Below are 21,038 nucleotides of genomic sequence, written 5' to 3'. Positions count from 1 at the left end.
TGGGGTGTTCCAAATAAGTGTTTAATGAGCATTCCTCAACGTTATCAGTATTTATTGCCACCTTTCCCAACTTCTTTGTCACATGTTGCTGGCATCAAATTCTAAAGTTAGTGATTATTTGCAAAAAAAAAATCTTCATCAGTTTGGACATTAAATATGTTGTCTTCGTAGCATATTCAACTGAATATGGGTTGAAAATGATTTGCAAATCATATATATATATATATATATATATATATATATATATATATATATATATATATATATATATATATATATATATATATATATATATATATATATATATGTATATATATATATATGTATATATATATATATATATATATATATATATATATATATATATATATATATATATATATATATATATATATATATATATATATATATATAATATTCTGGGAATTCTTTTGTGGAATTCAGGGAGTTTTCTTGTGTTTATTTTGTGTTGCGGTGCACATATTCTCCCAAAATGTGTTGGTCATTGTTGTTTAGTGTGGTTTCACTATATGGCATAAGTTTATGACAGTGTTATTTAGTGCGGTTTCGTGATATGGCACATATTTATGACAGTGTTGGCGTTGTTCATACAGCCACCCTTACTTAGTGTGACATGTATGGTTGTTGACTAAGCTTTTCATTCATTTGTGTGTAGTGTGTTCAAAGTCAAGATAATCTTCTTAATGCTTCATGATCGGGCATAACGAAGTCTTGTTTTGACTTTGCCAATTATATACCATTCTTATTACACCCATTGTCATGAATCCAGTGTGTAATAAAGCATTTAGAGCTATCACCCTACAGGGATGATAATTGAAGTAAATATAAATGACATATCTCCATGGAGACAAGGATTAGTGATATTGAAGTAGTTACAACACCGCAGACCGCGGATAGCTAGCCATGTCTTAAAACACCTCTTCCTGAGGGCGTTTCAGTGTTATAACTTTACCTTTATTAAGCCAAAATGTGTCCGTTCTCCCTTTTCTGTCTACAAATGTAAGTGCTCTGTGTCTGTGTACTGCCGAACATGCTTGTCTTCATGACACGACGTGGGGGACCGGTACTTCTTACAGTCGGTATAGTACCGAACATGATCCATTAGTATTGCGGTACTATACCGAATATCGGTATACATACAACCCTAGTATATACATACATACATATATATATATACATCCATCCATCCATCCAATACGAAAGTCCTGCAGTCCTGGGTTCAAATCCAGGCTCGGGATCTTTCTGTGTGGAGTTTGCATGTTCTCCCCGTGAATGCGTGGGTTCCCTCCGGGTACTCCGGCTTCCTCCCACTTCCAAAGACATGCACCTGGGGATAGGTTGATTGGCAACACTAAATTGGCCCTAGTGTGTGAATGTGAGTGTGAGTGTTGTCTGTCTATCTGTGTTGGCCCTGCGATGAGGTGGCGACTTGTCCAGGGTGTACCCCGCCTTCCGCCCGATTGTAGCTGAGATAGGCGCCAGCGCCCCCCGCGACCCCGAAAGGGAATAAGCGGTAGAAAATGGATGGATGGATGGATGGATATATATATATATATATATATTTCCAGACAATCTTACTAACATTCCCTCATTGTGCTGACTAACATCTTCTTTCCTTTTTTGCTGCTTTTGGCAGAAATAAAGACTTCAGTCGCAGGTAAGACTTAAACCATCTCACTGGGCTTTGAAGCAGAAAGTGCTTCGCATGCACACACACACACACACACACACACACACACACACACACACGCACACACACACACACACCTCAGTTTCGCAGTGAACCTTTGAACGCAATTGAGAGTTTCCCCTTAAAGCAAGATCATTCAGTGTCAAAAAAAATGTCTGCTTTTTTTTTTTTAACAAAATAGTGTGCACTATTACTGTTAGAAAGTACAAAATAGTGTGTCCTATTAGTGTGTACAAAGTATACAATTGTGTGTACTATTAGAGTTAGAACGTACAAAATACTGTGTACTATTACTGTGTACAAAGTATAAAATTGTGTGTACTATTACTGTTAAAAAGTACAAAATAGTGTGTACTATTAGTGTGTACAAAGTATAAAATTGTGTATACTATAAGAGTTAGAAAGGACTAAATAGTGTGTATTATTATTGTGTACAAAGTATAAAATTGTGTGTACTGTTAGTGTTAGAAAGTATAAAAATATGTGTACTATTAGTGTTACAAAGTACAAAATAGTGTGTACTATTAGTTTTACAAAGTACAAAACAGTGTGTACTATTAGTGTGTACAAAGTATAAAATTTTGCATACTATAAGAGTTAGAAAGGACAAAATAGTGTGTCCTATTAGTGTGTACAAAGTATACAATTGTGTGTGCTATTAGTGTTAGAAAGTATAAAATAGTGTGTACTATTAGTGTGTACAAAGTATAAAATTGTGTATACTATAAGAGTTAGAAAGGACTAAATAGTGTGTACTATTATTGTGTACAAAGTATACAATTGTGTGTACTCTTAGTGTTAGAAAGTATAAAATTATGTGTACTATTAGTGTTACAAAGTACAAAATAGTGTGTACTGTTAGTGTTACAAAGTACAAAATAGTGTGTACTATTAGTGGTTAAAAAAGGTTATAGATGACATTTCAGAACCTCTTACATATTTCAGTAACGTATCATTTCTAACCGGCAAATTCCCTGACAAAATGAAAATTGCAAAAGTTGTACCAATTCATAAGAACGGAAATATAAACCAGTTCACTAACTACAGACCAGTTTCATTACTTCCATAATTCTCCAAAATCATGGAAAAACTATTCAATAGCCGATTAGATAAATGTATCAACAAAAGTGGAACGCTCGAGGAGAACCAATTTGGATTTAGAGCAAATATTTCAACGTCAATAGCATTAATCACAATAACAGAGGAAATTACGAATGCAATAGACCAGTGGTTCTTAACCTTTTTTCAGTGATGTACCCCTTGTGAACATTTTTTTTATTCAAGTACCCCCTAATCAGAGCAAAGCATTTTCGGTTGAAAAAAAGAGATAAAGAAGTAAAATACAGCACCATGTCATCAGTTTCTGATTTATTAAATTGTATAACAGTGCAACATAATGCTCATTTGTAGTGGTCTTTCTTGAACTATTTGGGAAAAAAAGGTATAACAATAACTAAAAACTTGTTGAAAAATAAACAAGTGATTCGATTATAAATAAAGTGTGAAGACTATGTTGCATAACGATGCCGGATATGTTCTTCCAGGGATGTGTCGACCAAAAACACAGCTTGAGGTAAGAAATAAAGATTTTTTAACTCAAAACAGGTTAGAAACAAAAACACTGGTGTTAAGCAGCAAAGGCAAACAAATGGCGCTAGCATGGAAACTAGGAATAAGAACAGATAAACTAAACTTGGCACAAAAGCACAAAAAAGGGAAAGCAAACCATTACCATGAGAGCTATAATAAACAAAACGCAGCGCAAGAGCTAGCGTGTATGGAAAGCAAGTCTTTGTCAGATGCATGACAGCAAACTGTGAAGATCCGAGCAGCGGATCGCAACATAAAGATTTCTACATATAGAAGTAATCATCAACTTAAAGTGCCCTCTTTGGGGATTGTAATAGAGATCCATCTGGATTCATGAATTAAATTTTTAAAATTTCTTCACAAAAAAAAGAAATCTTGGGCTTCACGGTGGCAGAGGGGTTAGTGCGTCTGCCTCACAATACGAAGTTCCTGCAGTCCTGGGTTCAAATCCAGGCTCGGGATCTTTCTGTGTGGAGTTTGCATGTTCTCCCCGTGAATGCGTGGGTTCCCTCCGGGTACTCCGGCTTCCTCCCACTTCCAAAGACATGCACCTGGGGATAGGTTGATTGGCAACACTGAATTGGCCCTAGTGTGTGAATGTGAGTGTGAATGTTGTCTGTCTATCTGTGTTGGCCCTGCGATGAGGTGGCGACTTGTCCAGGGTGTACCCTGCCTTCCGCCCGATTGTAGCTGAGATAGGCGCCAGCGCCCCCCGCAACCCCGAAAGGGAATAAGCGGTAGAAATGGAGGGATGGGATGGATGGAAAAATAAATCTTTAACATCAATATTTATGGAACATATCCACAAAAAATCTAGCTGTCAACACTGAATATTGCATTTCTTTTCACAGTTTATGAACTTACATTCATATTTTGTTGAAGTATTATTCAATAAATATATTTATAAAAGCTTTTTGAATTGTTGCTATTTTCAAAATATTTTTAAAAAAGCTCTCTTGGCATACCTTCAAATACCCCCAGGGGTACGCGTACCCCCATTTGAGAACCACTGCAATAGACGGTAAAGAATGTGCAGCCGCAATATTCATGGATTTAACAAAAGCATTTGACACAATTAATCATGATATTTTAATACAAAAACTAGAACGATATGGCATCAGAGATTTGGTATTGAACTGGGTAAGAAGCTATTTGACCAACAGAATGCAATTTATGAAGATGGGTGAAAATACGTCAACACGGTTGGATTTATCTTGCGGTGTACCCCAGGGATCAATACTGGGACCAAGATTGTTTAATCTTTATACAAACGACATTTGTAAAGTTACAAAGGACTTGAAGTTAGTTTTATTTGCAGACGACACAACTGCTTTCTGTTCAGGAGAGAACAGAGAGAAGATAATACAAATAAGAATGGAAGAAATGAACAAATTCAAAAAAATGGTTTGATAAAAACAGACTATCTTTGAATTTTAGTAAAACTAAAATAATGCTATTTGGTAACAGTAGAAAAGAGCATCAGACATCAATACAAATAGGCGGAGTAGATATTGAAAGGTTAAAAGAAACCAGATTTTTGGGAGTATTAATAAATGAACTGGAAATCTCATATACAAAACACACAACATAAGGTGACAAAAAACATTTCCATAATGAATATAGCAAAATACGTCCTGGGCCAAAAATCACTTTATATTCTCTACTGCTCGCTAGTGTTACCATACCTGAGTTATTGTGCCGAAATATGGGAAAACAACTACAAATGTGCACTACATTCGTTAACTGTGTTACAAAAATGATCAATTAGAATAATACATAATGTTGGATATAGAGAACATACAAACATTTTATTCATTGAGTCAAAAATATTAAAGCTTGATGATTTGGTAAAATTGCAAACAGCTAAAATGATGTACAAAGCAAATTATAACCTGCTACCAAAGAAAGTACAACAATTCTTCTCAACTAAAGAGGAGAAATATAACCTTACAGGAAAATCTAATTTAAAACATTTATATGCACGTACACCACTTAAAACCCTTAGCATATCAGTATGTGGAATTAAATTAGGGAATGGATTAAGTAAAGAAGTTAAACATTGTACTGATATGATCCACTTTAAGAGGCTGTTCAAATTAATAGTGCTTACAAAGTACAAAGAAGAAGAATTATGAGAAACACTTTCAACCTTATCGAAATTAAGATATTCTTCATCTCAGTATGTTGGTAATGACTGGATTAGTTAACTGCATGTTACAGAACTGTTGTTTTGCTCAATCACGGATGTCATTTTGATACTTTGCTGTAAAGAGGGTCAGTAGATGTGTGTATGTATTCGTGGGCGCTCTGAAGTGGGAAAGGGGTAGGATTAAATAAACTTTGCTTCTTCCTACTCCTTTTCGGGCATAATGAAATGTGAGGTAATATTGTATTGTTTGTATTGTATTGTAAATATTCATCTTCCAAATAAACTAAGAAAATAAAAGAAAGAAAGTGTGTACAAAGTATAAAATAGTGTGTACTATTTGTGTACAAAGTATAAAATAGTGTGTACCATTAGTGTGTACAAAGTATAAAATAGTGTGTACCATTAGTGTGTACAAAGTATAAAATAGCGTGTACTATTATTGTACAAAGTATAAGATAGTGTGTACTATTAGTGTGTATAAAGTAAAAAATAGCGTGTACTATTATTGTACAATGTATAAAATAGTGTGTACTATTAGTGTGTACAAAGTATAAAATAGTGTGTACTATTAGTGTGTACAAGGTATAAAATAGCGTGTACTATTATTGTAAAAAGTATGAAATAGTGTGTACTATTAGTGTGTACAAAGTATAAAATAGTGTGTACTATTAGTGTGTACGAAGTATAAAATAGCGTGTACTATTATTGTACAAAGTATAAAATAGTGTGTACTATTAGTGTGTATAAAGTATAAAATAGTGTGTACTATTATTGTACAATGTATAAAATAGTGTGTACTATTAGTGTGTACAAAGTATAAAATAGCGTGTACTATTATTGTACAAAGTATAAAATAGTGTGTACTATTAGTGTGTACAAAGTATAAAATAGCGTGTACTATTATTGTACAAATTATATAATAGTGTGTTCTATTAGTGTGTACAAAGTATAAGATAGTGTGTACTAGTAGTGTGTACAAAGTATAAAATACTGTGTACTATCATTGTACAACGTAAAAAATAGTGTGTACTATTAGTGTGTACAAAGTATAAAATAGTGTGTTCTTTGAGTTTGTAAAAAATATGAAAGTGTGTACTATTAGTGTCCACAAAGTTTGAAATAGTGTATATTATTAATGTGTCCAAATTATAAAATAGTGTGTACTGTTAGTGTGTACAAAGTATAAAATAGTGTGTCCTATCAGTGTGTACAAAGTATTATATAGTGTGTACTATTAGTGTGCACTAAGTACAGTATAATAGTGTGTACAATTGTTGTTTACAAAGTCTAAAGGAGTGTGTACTACTAGTGGGTGTGTAGTGTGTGATCTACTAATTGTGTACTGTGTGTACAATTGATACAACATGTCTTATTTAAATAATGTTTTTAATCCTTCTTTTGACCATGGAGTCACTCATTTACAACGGTCCAAGCTGTGTTGTGTTGTTTTGTTTTGTTTTGTTTTCACACAACATTACAATTTTAACAAGTAGCGTGCTTTTTTGTCAAGAAAAACACACATTCAGGGATTAACTGTTGCATATAAATACAACAATAGAATGTAGTACAAATAGATACCGTAGTTTTATGTAGGAATGTACTAAAAATGTACAGTGGAGAGTGGACTTTACAGCACCTCCTTTCAGCTGCTTCTCTGTCAAACACACCATCAGCAGCGTCTTCACATTTTAACTCAATGAATGTCATCCATTTATGTCCAAACTTAACTGTTGATAAAAGACATTGATAAGGTCTTGTTTTACATTGATAATAAAGAAAAACATGTTTTTATTAATTTGATATTTATGTAAAAAATATATATACAATGATAATATTGATAATAAAGTTAAATAAAAATGTTTTGTTCATTGGTAATTAAGCAAAAAAAATGTACAGGGTAAATAAAGTAAAAAATATGTTTACATTCATACTGAAATATAAAAAAGTGTTTGTTTTTATACTTTTATAATAAAGTAAAAAAGATTTTACATTGATAATAAAGTTAAAAAAAGCTATTTACATTGATAATAAAGTAAAAAAAATACTTTGACAGTTAAGTAAAACATAATTTTTACATTACTAAAGAAAAAATGTGTTTTTTATCCTTTGATAATAAAGTAAAAGATGTTTTTTTACATTGATAATAAAGTGAAAAAAATACTTAGATAATAAAATAAAAAATTTTTTTACATTGATAATATAGTAAAACATGTTGTTTTACATAGGTAATAAAGTATTTTTTACATTGACTATAAAATAAAAATATTTGTTTACGTTGACAATGTTATTAAAAAAGTATTAATTTTGAATTGAGAATCGTTTTGAATTGAGAAACGATTCTGAATCGAATCGTCAAGCCCAAGAATGGAATCGAACCGTGTAGTGCCCAAGGATTCACGGCATTGCATTATATATACTGTAGTGCACAAAACATTTCATTCACATCCGAGTCGCGACTCGCGTTCATAGTCAGAATCGGTCGGAATCCAGAACCAAGTTTAATCAACAATTGACTTTGAATTTAATCGTCACTCCAAAAGTGGGAACTGAATGGAGTTTTTCGGGGCCCAAAGATTCCCGCTGCACACATTCTATGACCACACATTCACACAAATGATGTATGTGGTGCTTTTAAGCAGTCTTTTTTTTAACCACGGGGCCATTATTGGGCTGCGAACGCTGCCAAAAACGGTGTCTCAGCTGTGGGCCACACTCGGTTGTAATACACTTTTCCACCACTGTGGCAGTAATGACAACATCTAACAAACAGAAGAAGTTGGGAGATAAAGTCAGAGAAGTTTCTTCAGCGCAAAAATGATGACTAAAGTGATTGTTATTTGTACCATAATTTTATTGACAGACTGGTCAACAAATATAATTGATTATGAATTTAGTTATAATTTACTTATTTTATTATTTCATGATTATATGTAAATTAAAGTGTAATCAGTTTTTATAAGTGCCTACTTTTGCGGTTTATATGATTATTTTTAATTTTGTAATCCGTCTGACCTAAACCTTAAAAATAATCTCTATGATTAAAATATGTTTTCATGTCACTTAACAAGGTTGTAAACTATAAGAAGTTTAGATATGATTATTGAATGTGGTGTGTGTGTGTGTGTGTGTGTGTGTGTGTGTGTGTGTGTGTGTTTGTGTGTGTGTGTGTGTGTGTGTGTGTGTGTGTGTGTGTGTGTGTGTGTGTGTGTGTGTGTGTGTGTGTGTGTGTGTGTGTGTGTGTGTGTGTGTGTCATATTCAAACCTTTGAATTCCTTCTACCTTCTTCTGACAGCAGTAGCCCCGCCCACAAGTACTACCTGGCCAGCAGCCCCGTCAGCGGTGCGGTGTACTTGTCTGACACCAGCAGCCGGAAAGTCTTCAGGGTCAAGTCTCTGGCCGCTATCAAGGACCCGGCCAAGAACCTGGAACTGGTGGCCGGCACTGGTGACCAATGTCTGCCGTATGATGACGCCCGCTGTGGTGATGGCGGCAAGGCGGTGGACGCCACGCTCACCAACCCCAGAGGTGGGTTCGCATATGAAGTACACACACGTCCACACGTTTACACATTTGTACACACATGAGTACTACACACATATAAAGTACACACACGTCCACACGTTTACACATGCTTGTACACACATGAGTACTACACACTCATAAAGTACACACACGTCCATACATTTACACGCTTTTACACACGATTAGTACACACACATAAAGTACACACACGTCCATACATTCACAGGCTTGTACACACACGAGTAGTACACACACATAAAGTACACACATGTCCACACATTTACACTCTTGTACACACGAGTAGTACACACATATAGAGAACACACAAGCACTCACGTTTATAGACAGTACACATACATATAGTACACGCACATGAAGTACACACACATAAAGTACACACATTGATGTACAGTACACACACATATAGTACACACACATGAAGTACACACTTTGATGTACAGTACACACACATATAGTACACACACACATATAATACACGCACATGAAGTACACACATTGATGTACAGTACACAAATATATACTACACACACATGAAGTACACAAATTGATGTACAGTACACACACATATAGTACACACATTTGGTACACACATTCATGTACATTACACACATTTATAGTACCCACACATATAGTACACACACATATAGTACACGCACATGAAGTACACACATTGATGTACAGTACACACATATAGTACACACATTTGGTACACACATTAATGTACAGTACACACATATATAGTACCACACATATAGTACACACACATATAGTACACACATTAATGTACAGTACACACACATATAGTACACACACATATAGTACACACACATGGAGTACTCACACATGTAGTACACACACATGTAGTACACACATTAATGTACAGTGCACACGCATATAGTACACACACATTTAGTACACACACATGTAGTACACACACATGTAGTACACACATTAATGTACAGTACACACACATATAGTACACACATGTAGTACACACATTAATGTACAGTACACACGCATGTAGTACACACATTAATGTACAGTACACACACATATAATACACACGCATATAGTACACACAATGTACAGTACACACACATATAGTACACACATTAATGTACAGTACACACACATATAGTACACACACATATCAATCAATCAATCAATCAATGTTTACTTATATAGCCCTAAATCACTAGTGTCTCAAAGGGCTGCACAAACCACCACGACATCCTCGGTAGGCCCACATAAGGGCAAGGAAAACTCACACCCAGTGGGACATCGGTGACAATAATGACCCAGTGGGACGTCGGTGACAATGATGACTATGAGAACCTTAGAGAGGAGGAAAGCAATGGATGTCGAGCGGGTCTAACATGATACTGTGAAAGTTCAATCCACAATGGATCCAACACAGTCGCGAGAGTCCAGTCCAAAGCGGATCCAACACAGCAGCGAGAGTCCCGTTCACAGCGGAGCCAGCAGGAAACCATCCCAAGCGGAGGCGGATCAGCATCGCAGAGATGTCCCCAGCCGATACACAGGCAAGCAGTACATGGCCACCGGATCGGACCGGACCCCCTCCACAAGGGAGAGTGGGACATAGAAGAAAAAGAAAAGAAACGGCAGATCAACTGGTCTAATAAGGGAGTCTATTTAATGGCTAGAGTATACAAATGAGTTTTAAGGTGAGACTTAAATGCTTCTACTGAGGTGGCATCTCGAACTGTTACCGGGAGGGCATTCCAGAGTACTGGAGCCCGAATGGAAAACGCTCTATAGCCCGCAGACTTTTTTTGGGCTTTGGGAATCACTAACAAGCCGGAGTCCTTTGAACGCAGATTTCTTGCCGCGACATATGGTACAATACAATCGGCAAGATAGGATGGAGCTAGACCGTGTAGTATTTTATACGTAAGTAGTAAAACCTTAAAGTCACATCTTAAGTGCACAGGAAGCCAGTGCAGGTGAGCCAGTACAGGCGTAATGTGATCAAACTTTCTTGTTCTTGTCAAAAGTCTAGCAGCCGCATTTTGTACCAACTGTAATCTTTTAATGCTAGACATGGGGAGACCCGAAAATAATACGTTACAGTAGTCGAGGCGAGACGTAACAAACGCATGGATAATGATCTCAGCGTCTTTAGTGGACAGAATGGAGCGAATTTTAGCGATATTACGGAGATGAAAGAAGGCCGTTTTAGTAACGCTTTTAATGTGTGCCTCAAAGGAGAGAGTTGGGTCGAAGATAATACCCAGATTCTTTACCGTGTCGCCTTGTTTAATTGTTTGGTTGTCAAATGTTAAAGTTGTATCATTAAATAGAATTCGGTGTCTAGCAGGACCGATAATCAGCATTTCCGTTTTTTTGGCGTTGAGTTGCAAAAAGTTAGCGGACATCCATTGTTTAATTTCATTAAGACACGCCTCCAACTGACTACAATCCGGCGTGTTGGTCAGCTTTAGGGGCATGTAGAGTTGGGTGTCATCAGCATAACAGTGAAAGCTAATACCGTATTTGCGTATGATGTCACCTAACGGCAGCATGTAGATGCTGAAGAGTGCAGGGCCAAGGACCGAACCCTGGGGAACTCCACACGTTACCTTAACGTAGTCCGAGGTCACATTGTTATGGGAGACACACTGCATCCTATCAGTAAGATAAGAGTTAAACCAAGACAGGGCTAAGTCTGACATACCAATTCGTGTTTTGATACGTTCTAATAAAATATTATGATCGACGGTATCGAAAGCAGCGCTAAGATCAAGGAGCAGCAACATAGATGACGCATCAGAATCCATCGTTAGCAATAGATCATTAGTCATTTTTGCGAGGGCTGTCTCCGTGGAGTGATTTGCCCTGAAACCGGATTGAAAGGTTTCACATAGATTGTTAGACGCTAAGTGTTCATTTAACTGCTCCGCAACAATTTTTTCGAGGATTTTTTAAATAAAGGGAAGGTGAGACACCGGTCGGTAGTTTACCATGAGGTCAGGATCGAGGTTAGGTCTTTTAAGAAGAGGATGAATAACCGCTTTTTTGAATGCTAGGGGAACAGTGCCCGAGGAGAGTGATACGTTTATAATATTTAGCACTGATGGACCCAATAATACAAAGAGCTCCTTGATCAGTTTCCCAGGAAGAGGGTCAAGTAAACATGTTGTCTGTTTTATTCCATTTATACATTGTAACAATTCCTCAAAACGAGAGAAACTATTTTGGAGGGCAGTATCCGCCGTATATACAATCGTATCAGTGTTAATAGAACCCCGTTGTAGCTGGGACGCATTGTCTTTAATCTCCTTTCTAATGACTTCAATTTTCTTACTAAAGAATTGCATAAAGTCATCAGCTGAGTGGGTTGAGCTACTGGAAGGGGTCCCTTGTTGGGTTAGCGATGCTACCGTACTAAACAAAAATTTAGGATCGTTTTTATTACGGTGGATGAGATTTGAGTAATATTTAGCTTTAGCTAAGGTAAGCATGCGTTTATAAGTTATTAAACCATCACTCCATGCTTGATGGTGCACCTCAAGTTTAGTCGTGCGCCATTTGCGTTCCAGCTTTCTACATAATAATTTCTGAGCTCTAGTTTCTTCTGTAAACCACGGGGTGCGCTTTTTTGGAGCCTTTTTTAACTTTAGCGGTGCTATGTTATCAATGGTTTCGCGCAGGGCAGCGTTAAAGTCGTTAGTGAGGTTATCAATAGAGCCCACATACTTTGGGAATGGTGCCATTACCGAGGGCAGTAGGTCAGCAAGAGTTGTCGTTGTGGCAGCATTAATGTTGCGGCTGCTATAGCAGTTATTATTATTATTAGTTTGACGAACATGCGTCTGAACCTCGAATTTTATAAGGTAATGATCGGACAATACTTTAGTATACGGGAGTATCGTAACTTTGGAAACGGTGATGCCCCTGACAAGCACTAGGTCTATCGTATTACCGTTGCGATGCGTGGGTTCATTTATTATTTGTGTGAGACCACAGCTATCAATTACAGTCTGGAGCGCTACGCACGGTGGGTCCGATGGGGTATTCATATGGATATTAAAGTCCCCCATTATGATTATATTATCGGCGTGTGTCACTAGGTCAGCAACGAACTCTGAGAATTCATTGATAAAGTCCGAATAGGGCCCTGGGGGGCGGTAGATAACAGCCAGGTGTAGAGGCAGCGGTGTGACAGACCGCATAGTAAGCACCTCAAACGATTTATATTTATTATTTATGTTAGGACTAAGGTTAAAGTTCTCGTTGTATATTAGTGCGACCCCCCCACCCCTTTTAAGCGGACGGGCAATATGCGCATGTGTAAAGTTAGGAGGACATGCCTCATTTAGCGCAAAAAAGTCGTTTGGTTTAAGCCAGGTTTCGCTGAGACCGATGACGTTAAGATTGTTGTCTCTGATAATATCATTAACTAATAACGTTTTGGGAGACAATGATCTTATGTTTAAAAAACCTATATTATAGGTAGTGGGCTGTTTCAGGGAATTTTTGATCAAATTATCCGTAGTAGCAATATTGATAATGTTGTGTTTATTATGCCCAGTGCATTCAGTATAATTACGACCATATCTAGGAATTGATACGACAGGAATTTTCCGATTGTTTGATTGTTGCTTTGATAAACTGCACACATCATGGTTAGCCAACTCAGTAGAACGCATGTTCCGATTGTTTGTTTGTTGCTTTGATAAACTGCACGCATCATAGTTTGCCACCTCGGTAGAACACATGTCCAACTCTGAAACAATCAAAGCAGAAAAAACTTGTTCTAATTTAACTGACTCCTTACCCAGACCAGTAGTCTCGCATTTTCCATCTAAATCCGTCTTCGGGATGGAGGGAAGTGGTGTTCTGTGGTGATTAGCCTTCTGCTTTGTTTTTAGCCCCGCTCGACATCCGCGTTTCCGATCACACCGCTGGCGTCTGCTCCGTAGACGGCCCCCGCTGCTACTATAGTCCCCTGCTTCACAGGCCGCTGGATGTAGCCGCCGACGTATTCCCATGCTAGTTAGCATGTTTAGCACGCACGCGTCTATCAGTCCAAAACGGCCCGATGTGTCCACATCCAGAAGTGTCTGGCGGTCGTACGTGATCACGGAGTGACCACGATGTGAGCCAGCCATAAAGTTTGTAGAATTGTCCGGTATTTCTGCCAAATGTTCCATCTTTAGCAGGAGCTCCGCAATGTTGCAGCCCGTCCGGGCGCCGCCATCTTGGAAATAATAAATAATAATAATAATATAGTACACACATTGATGTACAGTACACACACATATAGTACACACACATGTAGTACTCACACATGTCGTACACACATGTAGTACACACACATGTAGTACACACATTAATGTACAGTACACACGCATATAGTACACACACATGAAGTACACACATTAATGTACAGTACACACGCATATAGTACACACAGATGTAGTACACACATTAATGTACAGTACACACACATATAATACACACACATATAGTACACACACAAGTAATACACACAATGTACAGTACACACATATATAGTACACACATTAATGTACAGTACACACACATGTAGTACACACATATATAGTAGAAACATTAATGTACATTACACACACATGTAGTAAACACACAAATAGTACACACACATGTAGTACACACATTAATGTAAAGTACACACGCATATAGTACACACATAATGTACACACATATGTAATACACACATTAATGTACAGTACACACACATGTAATACGCACATTAATGTACAGTACACACACATATAGTACACACACGTAATACACACATTAATGTACAGTACACATACATATAGTACACACACATGTATTACACACATTAATGTACATTACACACACATGTAGTAAACACACAAATAGTACACACACATATCGTACACACATTAATGTACAGTACACACACATATAGTACACACATTGATGTACAGTACACACACATATAGTACACACACATATAGTACACACACATATAGTACACACACATGTAGTACACACACATGTAGTACACACATGTAGGACACACATATAGTACACACACATATAGTACACACACATGTAGTACACACACATTTAGTACACACATTAATGTACAGTACACACACATAATACACACACATATAGTACACACACGTAATACACACAATGTACAGTACACACATATAGTACACACATTAATGTACAGTACACACACATGTAGTACACACATATATAGTAGAAACATTAATGTACATTACACACACGTAGTAAACACACAAATAGTACACACACATGTAGTACACACATTAATGTAAAGTACACACGCATATAGTACACACACATAATGTACACACATATGTAATACACACATTAATGTACAGTACACACACATATAGTACACACACATGTAGTACACACATTAATGTACAGTACACACACATATAGTACACACACATAGTACACACACATGTAATACACACATTAATGTACAGTACACACACATATAGTACACACACATGTATTACACACATTATGTACAGTACACACACATGTAGTACACACACATAGTAGACACATTAATGTACATTACACACACATGTAGTAAACACACAAATAATACACACACATATCGTACACACATTAATGTATAGTACACACATGAATGTAGTACATACAGAATAGTACACACGCATTAATGTAGTACGCACACATGTAGTACATATACAAATAGTACATACACTTAGAGTACACACATTCATGTATAGTACACACACATATAGTGTACCGTACACACACATGTAGTACACACACAAATAGTACACACACATAGTACACACATAAATTTACAGTACACACACATCATACACACATTTAGTACACACATATAGTACACACCTCATATTGTACACACATTAATCTATTGTACACACATTAATCTACAGTACACACACATACTACACACACATATAGTACACACATTACTGTACAGAACACACAAATGCAGTACCCACACAAACAGTACACAGACATAGTACACACACATGCAGTACACACATTAATGTACAGTACACACACATATGGTACACACAACGTACAGTACACACAGATGTACTGCACACACATATAGTAAACACACATAAAGTACACACCTGTAGTACATGCACATACAGTAAACACACAAAAAGTACACACATTAATGTACTGAACACACTCATGTAGTACACACACAAATAGTACACACACATATAGTACACACTCATGTAGTACACAGACAAATAGTACACACACATATAGTACACACACAAATAGTACACACATAAATGTACAGTACACACACATGTACTGCACACACAAATAGTACACACACACAAAATAGTACACACACAAAAAGTACACACATAATTTTACAGTACACACACATATAGTACACACCCATGTAGTACACACACAAATAGTACACACACATATAGTACACACACAAATAGTACACACATAAATGTACAGTACACACACATGTAGTGCACACACAAATAGTACACACACATATCGTACACACACAAATAGTACACACATAATTGTACAGTACACACACATGTAGTACACCCACAAATGGTACACACAAGTACTCCTGTGTACATTTCTGCATGTTTGAGTGGAAAAAGATGATTTTAAAAGTATTTTATTCCTGCAAATGTAAGAAGAAAAAAAAAAGGCTTTCAGTGCATACATGCAGTGGAGTCAGGAAGGAGAGGCGTGTGTACTAATGATGTGTGACACTTGCAGGCATGGCGGTGGACAAGTACGGCGTGGTCTTCTTGGTGGATGGCACTATGATCCGCAGGATCGACCAGAACGGGATCATCTCCACCCTGCTGGGCTTCAACGACCTGACCTCCGCACGACCTCTCAGCTGTGACGCCGTCATGGACATCTCTCAGGTACCTTTGGAAAGAAAAGACATGTTTCAAAAATTTAAAAAAAAGTTAAAAATGAAATTGTTATGTTTGACTAAAAGGGAGGTGACGGCAAACGAACACCAGGTGGCAGTATCTCCAAAGATTTATTATATATAGTAAATATATACATAAATCTGTAGTACTACTAATAATAATAATAATACTAATACTGCTAATGAATAAACCAAGGAAATGAAGTCTGATCAAAACTCAAGTGTGTATGGTGTAAGGCTATGTGTGTAGATTAGCTGAAGGATGTCTTACCAAAATGTTGACGGAAGTGAAGTAACGCGGAAGTCCGTGGGAAAACGTGTCCAAGCGGGAGGTCGAGAATCCAAAAGGCAGTTCGGGGGGCAAGGGGAACAACAGGGGATCCAGGAGAAACACGGGAAGAGCTGCGGGAAGACAACAAGAGCATCAGACAACAGAAACACGGAAGTCGCAGGGGAAGAGCGAGTACGTGGGATGGAAGCCAGACACAGGATGCTTACTCAGGTACAGATGGCTATAATCCGGCCCGTGATGGCAGGTTGTCCAGGTCTATAAAGGCAGCTCCGTCATTACCATCAGGTGTGAAGTTTGCAGGTGACTGATTGCAGCTGGCAGCTGCTGCAGGGCGGGGACGCGCGCGGCTCGTTCCTGGATGTGTGCGCCCGTGGGCGTGCCCCGAGTGGCGCACAGATGGACGAGCGGCGCTGGCAGGGGTCTGAACCGTAACAGTACCCCCCTTCTTATGGACAGCTTCCAGATGTCCCACAGGTCGAAACACCAAGAGCACAGGAACAAAAGTCAAGGGAGGGCGGAGGGGCGAACTGGTGGTGGGTCGCCAGCCCAAGTGTCCCCGAATCCACCGGGGACGAGTCTGGTGGCGACGGCGAGTAGAATGCAGCTGACGCCGGCGAGGCGGGCAACCAAGTAACGGGCACCATCTTGGAAGTCGTGGAGGCGGACGCGAGTGACGCCATGGTGCGTCTCGCCAGAAACGAGGAGGTGATGTCTGAAGCGTAGAGGCATAGGAAGACGGCGGCGTGAAGGCAGCGGACGTCATCTGCGGCGTGGAAGCAGCAGACGTCAAAGCCAAAGACGAGGAGGGCAGCTGAGGAGCTGGCCGATGTACTGAAGTCGGCGCTACAGGCCGAGGGGCAGAGGTCGAGGCCAGCCTGGGAGCTGGTGGAGACACAGGGGCCAGCCAGGGAGCTGGTGGAAACGAGGGGTTCAGCCTTGGGGCTGGCACTAGTTCGGGTGCTAGCTCAGGGACTGCCGTTAGCTCGGAGGCTAGCTCGGAGACTACCGCTAGCTCGGGTACTGCCGCTAGCTCGGAGGCTAGCTCGGGGACTGTCGCTAGCTCGGGGGCTAACTGTGGGGCTGGTGCTAACTCAGGGGCTAGCTCGGGGACAGACGCTAGCTCGGAGGCTAGCTGTGGGGCTGGTGCTAGTTCGGGCGCTAACCTGGGGACTGGTGCCAGCTCAGAGGCTAGTCTGGGGACTGGAGCTAGCTCGGTCGCTAGCCAGGGAACTGGTGCTAGTTCGGAGGCTAGCCAGGGAACTGGTGGCTGTGGCTGAGAAAAGCGGAAGACAGGTGGAATTAGTTTGGCAGGGGGTAGCCTGTCTGGGTGCCACTGCGCCGCCACACCAGCACAGCCACCAGTACTATCCCCCCCCTCCAAAATTGGATGCCAGACGCTTCCTGCAGACTGAGGAACAGTCTCTAAGGGTGGGAAGAGGGTGTCCAGGCGACGAGAAAATTCCTCTTTGCTAATATTGCTACTGAACATCCCCTTCCAAGACATGTTGACGGGACAAGACAAATCCTCCCGTGTGGAGCAAAAAAAGAAAAAAGAAAAAGACAGTGAATGGGAGAAGAGGAGGAGAAAGAAAAAAAATTCAGGGGGGGCTGAACGAAAGTCACTGGGGCAGGGCTAAGGTACTCGGCCGTCAGGTCCCTAATCAATTGGCCGGATTATACTGTTATGTTTGACTAAAAGGGAGGTGACGGCAAACGAACACCAGGTGGCAGTATCTCCAAAGATTTATTATATATAGTAAATATATACATAAATCTGTAGTACTACTAATAATAATAATAATACTAATACTGCTAATGAATAAACCAAGGAAATGAAGTCTGATCAAAACTCAAGTGTGTATGGTGTAAGGCTATGTGTGTAGATTAGCTGAAGGATGTCTTACCAAAATGTTGACGGAAGTGAAGTAACGCGGAAGTCCGTGGGAAAACGTGTCCAAGCGGGAGGTCGAGAATCCAAAAGGCAGTCCGGGGGGCAAGGGGAACAACAGGGGATCCAGGAGAAACACGGGAAGAGCTGCGGGAAGACAACAAGAGCATCAGACAACAGAAACACGGAAGTCGCAGGGGAAGAGCGAGTACGTGGGATGGAAGCCAGACACAGGATGCTTACTCAGGTACAGATGGCTATAATCCGGCCCGTGATGGCAGGTTGTCCAGGTCTATAAAGGCAGCTCCGTCATTACCATCAGGTGTGAAGTTTGCAGGTGACTGATTGCAGCTGGCAGCTGCTGCAGGGCGGGGACGCGCGCGGCTCGTTCCTGGATGTGTGCGCCCGTGGGCGTGCCCCGAGTGGCGCACAGATGGACGAGCGGCGCTGGCAGGGGTCTGAACCGTAACAGAAATAGGAAAACACATTTTAAAAGAAAAACATACAAAAAAGGGGGAAAACATTTAAAAGAAAAACACATTTAAAATGGAATTTTATGTTTGAAAGAAAAACATGTATAAAACAGGAAAAAACGTTTTAAAAGGAAAAACATTTAAAATTTAAATTTAAATTTTTAAAAGAAAAACATATAAAAAAGGAAAAAAGATGTTAAAAAGAAAAACACATTTAAAATGTGAAAAAAACATTTTTGAAAGAAAAACATATAAAAAAGGAAAAAACTTTTCAAAAAGAAAAACATTTAAAATGGAAAAAAAATTTGTTGAAAGAAAAACATATAAAAGAGGAAAAAAACTTTTAAAAAGAAAAACATTAAAAAAAAACATTTTGATAGAAAAACATATATAAAAAGGAAAAACATTTTTGAAAAGAAAAACACATTTGAAATGCAAAAAAAACATTTGTGAAAGAAAAATATATAAAAAAAGGAAAAACATTTTAAAAAGAAAAACACATTTAAAATGAAAAAAGATTGAAAGAAAAACATATATTAAAAAGGAAAAAACATTTTAAAAAGAAAAACACATTTAAAATGCAAAATAAACATTTTTGAAAGAAAAACATATAAAAAAGAAAAAACATTTTAAAAAGAAAAACACATTTACGATACAAAATATTTTGAAAGAAAAATATAAAAAAGGAAAAAACATTTTAAAAAGACAAACACATTTAAAATTAAAAAAAAATGTTTTGAAAGAAAACCATTTATTAAAAAGGAAAAACATTTTAAAAAGAAAAACACATTTAAAATGGAAAATAAAAACATTTCACAGAAAAACATATATAAAAAAGGGAAAAAAAACTTTTGAAAAGAAAAACACATTTAAGTTAAAAAAAATACATTTTGAAAGCAAAACATATATAAAATAGGAAAAAAACATTTCAAAAAGAAAAACCTATTCAAATGTAAGAAAAACATATATAAAAAAGGAAAAAACATTTTAAAAAGAAAAACACATTCAAAACGGGAAAAAAACATTTTTGAAAGAAAAACATATAAAAAAGGAAAAAACATTTTAAAAAGAAAAACACATTTAAAATGTAAAACAAATTGAAAGAAAATCATATATAAAGAAGGATAAAACATTTTAAAAAGAAAAATAAATTCAAAATGCGAAAAGAACATTTTCGAAAGCAAAACATATAAAAAAGGAAAAAACATTTAAAAAGAAACACATATTTAAAATATAAGAAACATATATATAAAAAAGTAAAAAATATTTTAAAAAGAAAAACACATTTAAAATGAAAAAATAAACATTTTTGAAAGAAAAATATATAAAAAAGGAAAACACATTTACAATGAAAAAAAAACATTTTTAAAAAACAAAAACATTTCAAAAGAAATAGAAAAACACATTTTAAAAAGAGAACACATTTCTAAAT

General features: G+C 37.7%; 2 protein-coding genes across 11 annotated transcripts in view; one reads left to right on the top strand and one right to left on the bottom strand.

The window, feature by feature from the left end:
* The window catches only part of tenm4 (teneurin transmembrane protein 4), a 343,760-nt gene that overhangs the window by 263,194 nt on the left and 59,528 nt on the right, over positions 1 to 21,038 (top strand). For 7 of the 9 annotated variants that reach the window (XM_061877994.1, XM_061877993.1, XM_061877991.1 and 4 more), the window contains 3 exons: positions 1,658 to 1,678; positions 8,743 to 8,975; positions 16,788 to 16,942. In XM_061877994.1, the coding sequence (XP_061733978.1) occupies positions 1,658 to 1,678; positions 8,743 to 8,975; positions 16,788 to 16,942 (409 nt within the window). The remainder of the gene's footprint in view (positions 1 to 1,657; positions 1,679 to 8,742; positions 8,976 to 16,787; positions 16,943 to 21,038) is intronic. The other 2 variants (XM_061877990.1, XM_061877988.1) reach the window with 1 other exon arrangement.
* On the bottom strand, positions 17,046 to 19,598 carry LOC133537117 (proline-rich protein 36-like). 2 transcript variants are annotated; one of them, XM_061877995.1, is made up of 3 exons: positions 19,377 to 19,598; positions 17,452 to 19,280; positions 17,046 to 17,355 (listed from the first exon to the last, which is right to left on the bottom strand). In XM_061877995.1, exon 2 carries the CDS (start codon positions 18,747 to 18,749, stop codon positions 17,466 to 17,468), a length of 1,284 nt encoding a protein of 427 aa, XP_061733979.1. In that variant the 5' UTR covers positions 18,750 to 19,280; positions 19,377 to 19,598; the 3' UTR covers positions 17,046 to 17,355; positions 17,452 to 17,465. The 2 variants fall into 2 exon arrangements, with proteins under 2 accessions (XP_061733979.1, XP_061733980.1); XM_061877996.1 differs by having other exon boundaries at positions 17,452 to 19,598.

This window comes from Nerophis ophidion, linkage group LG18 (assembly GCF_033978795.1).
Source record: "Nerophis ophidion isolate RoL-2023_Sa linkage group LG18, RoL_Noph_v1.0, whole genome shotgun sequence".
Taxonomy (NCBI): Eukaryota; Metazoa; Chordata; class Actinopteri; order Syngnathiformes; family Syngnathidae; genus Nerophis; species Nerophis ophidion.
Note: the sequence above shows the minus strand (reverse complement) of the source record. Positions and strands in the feature narration are given on the sequence as shown.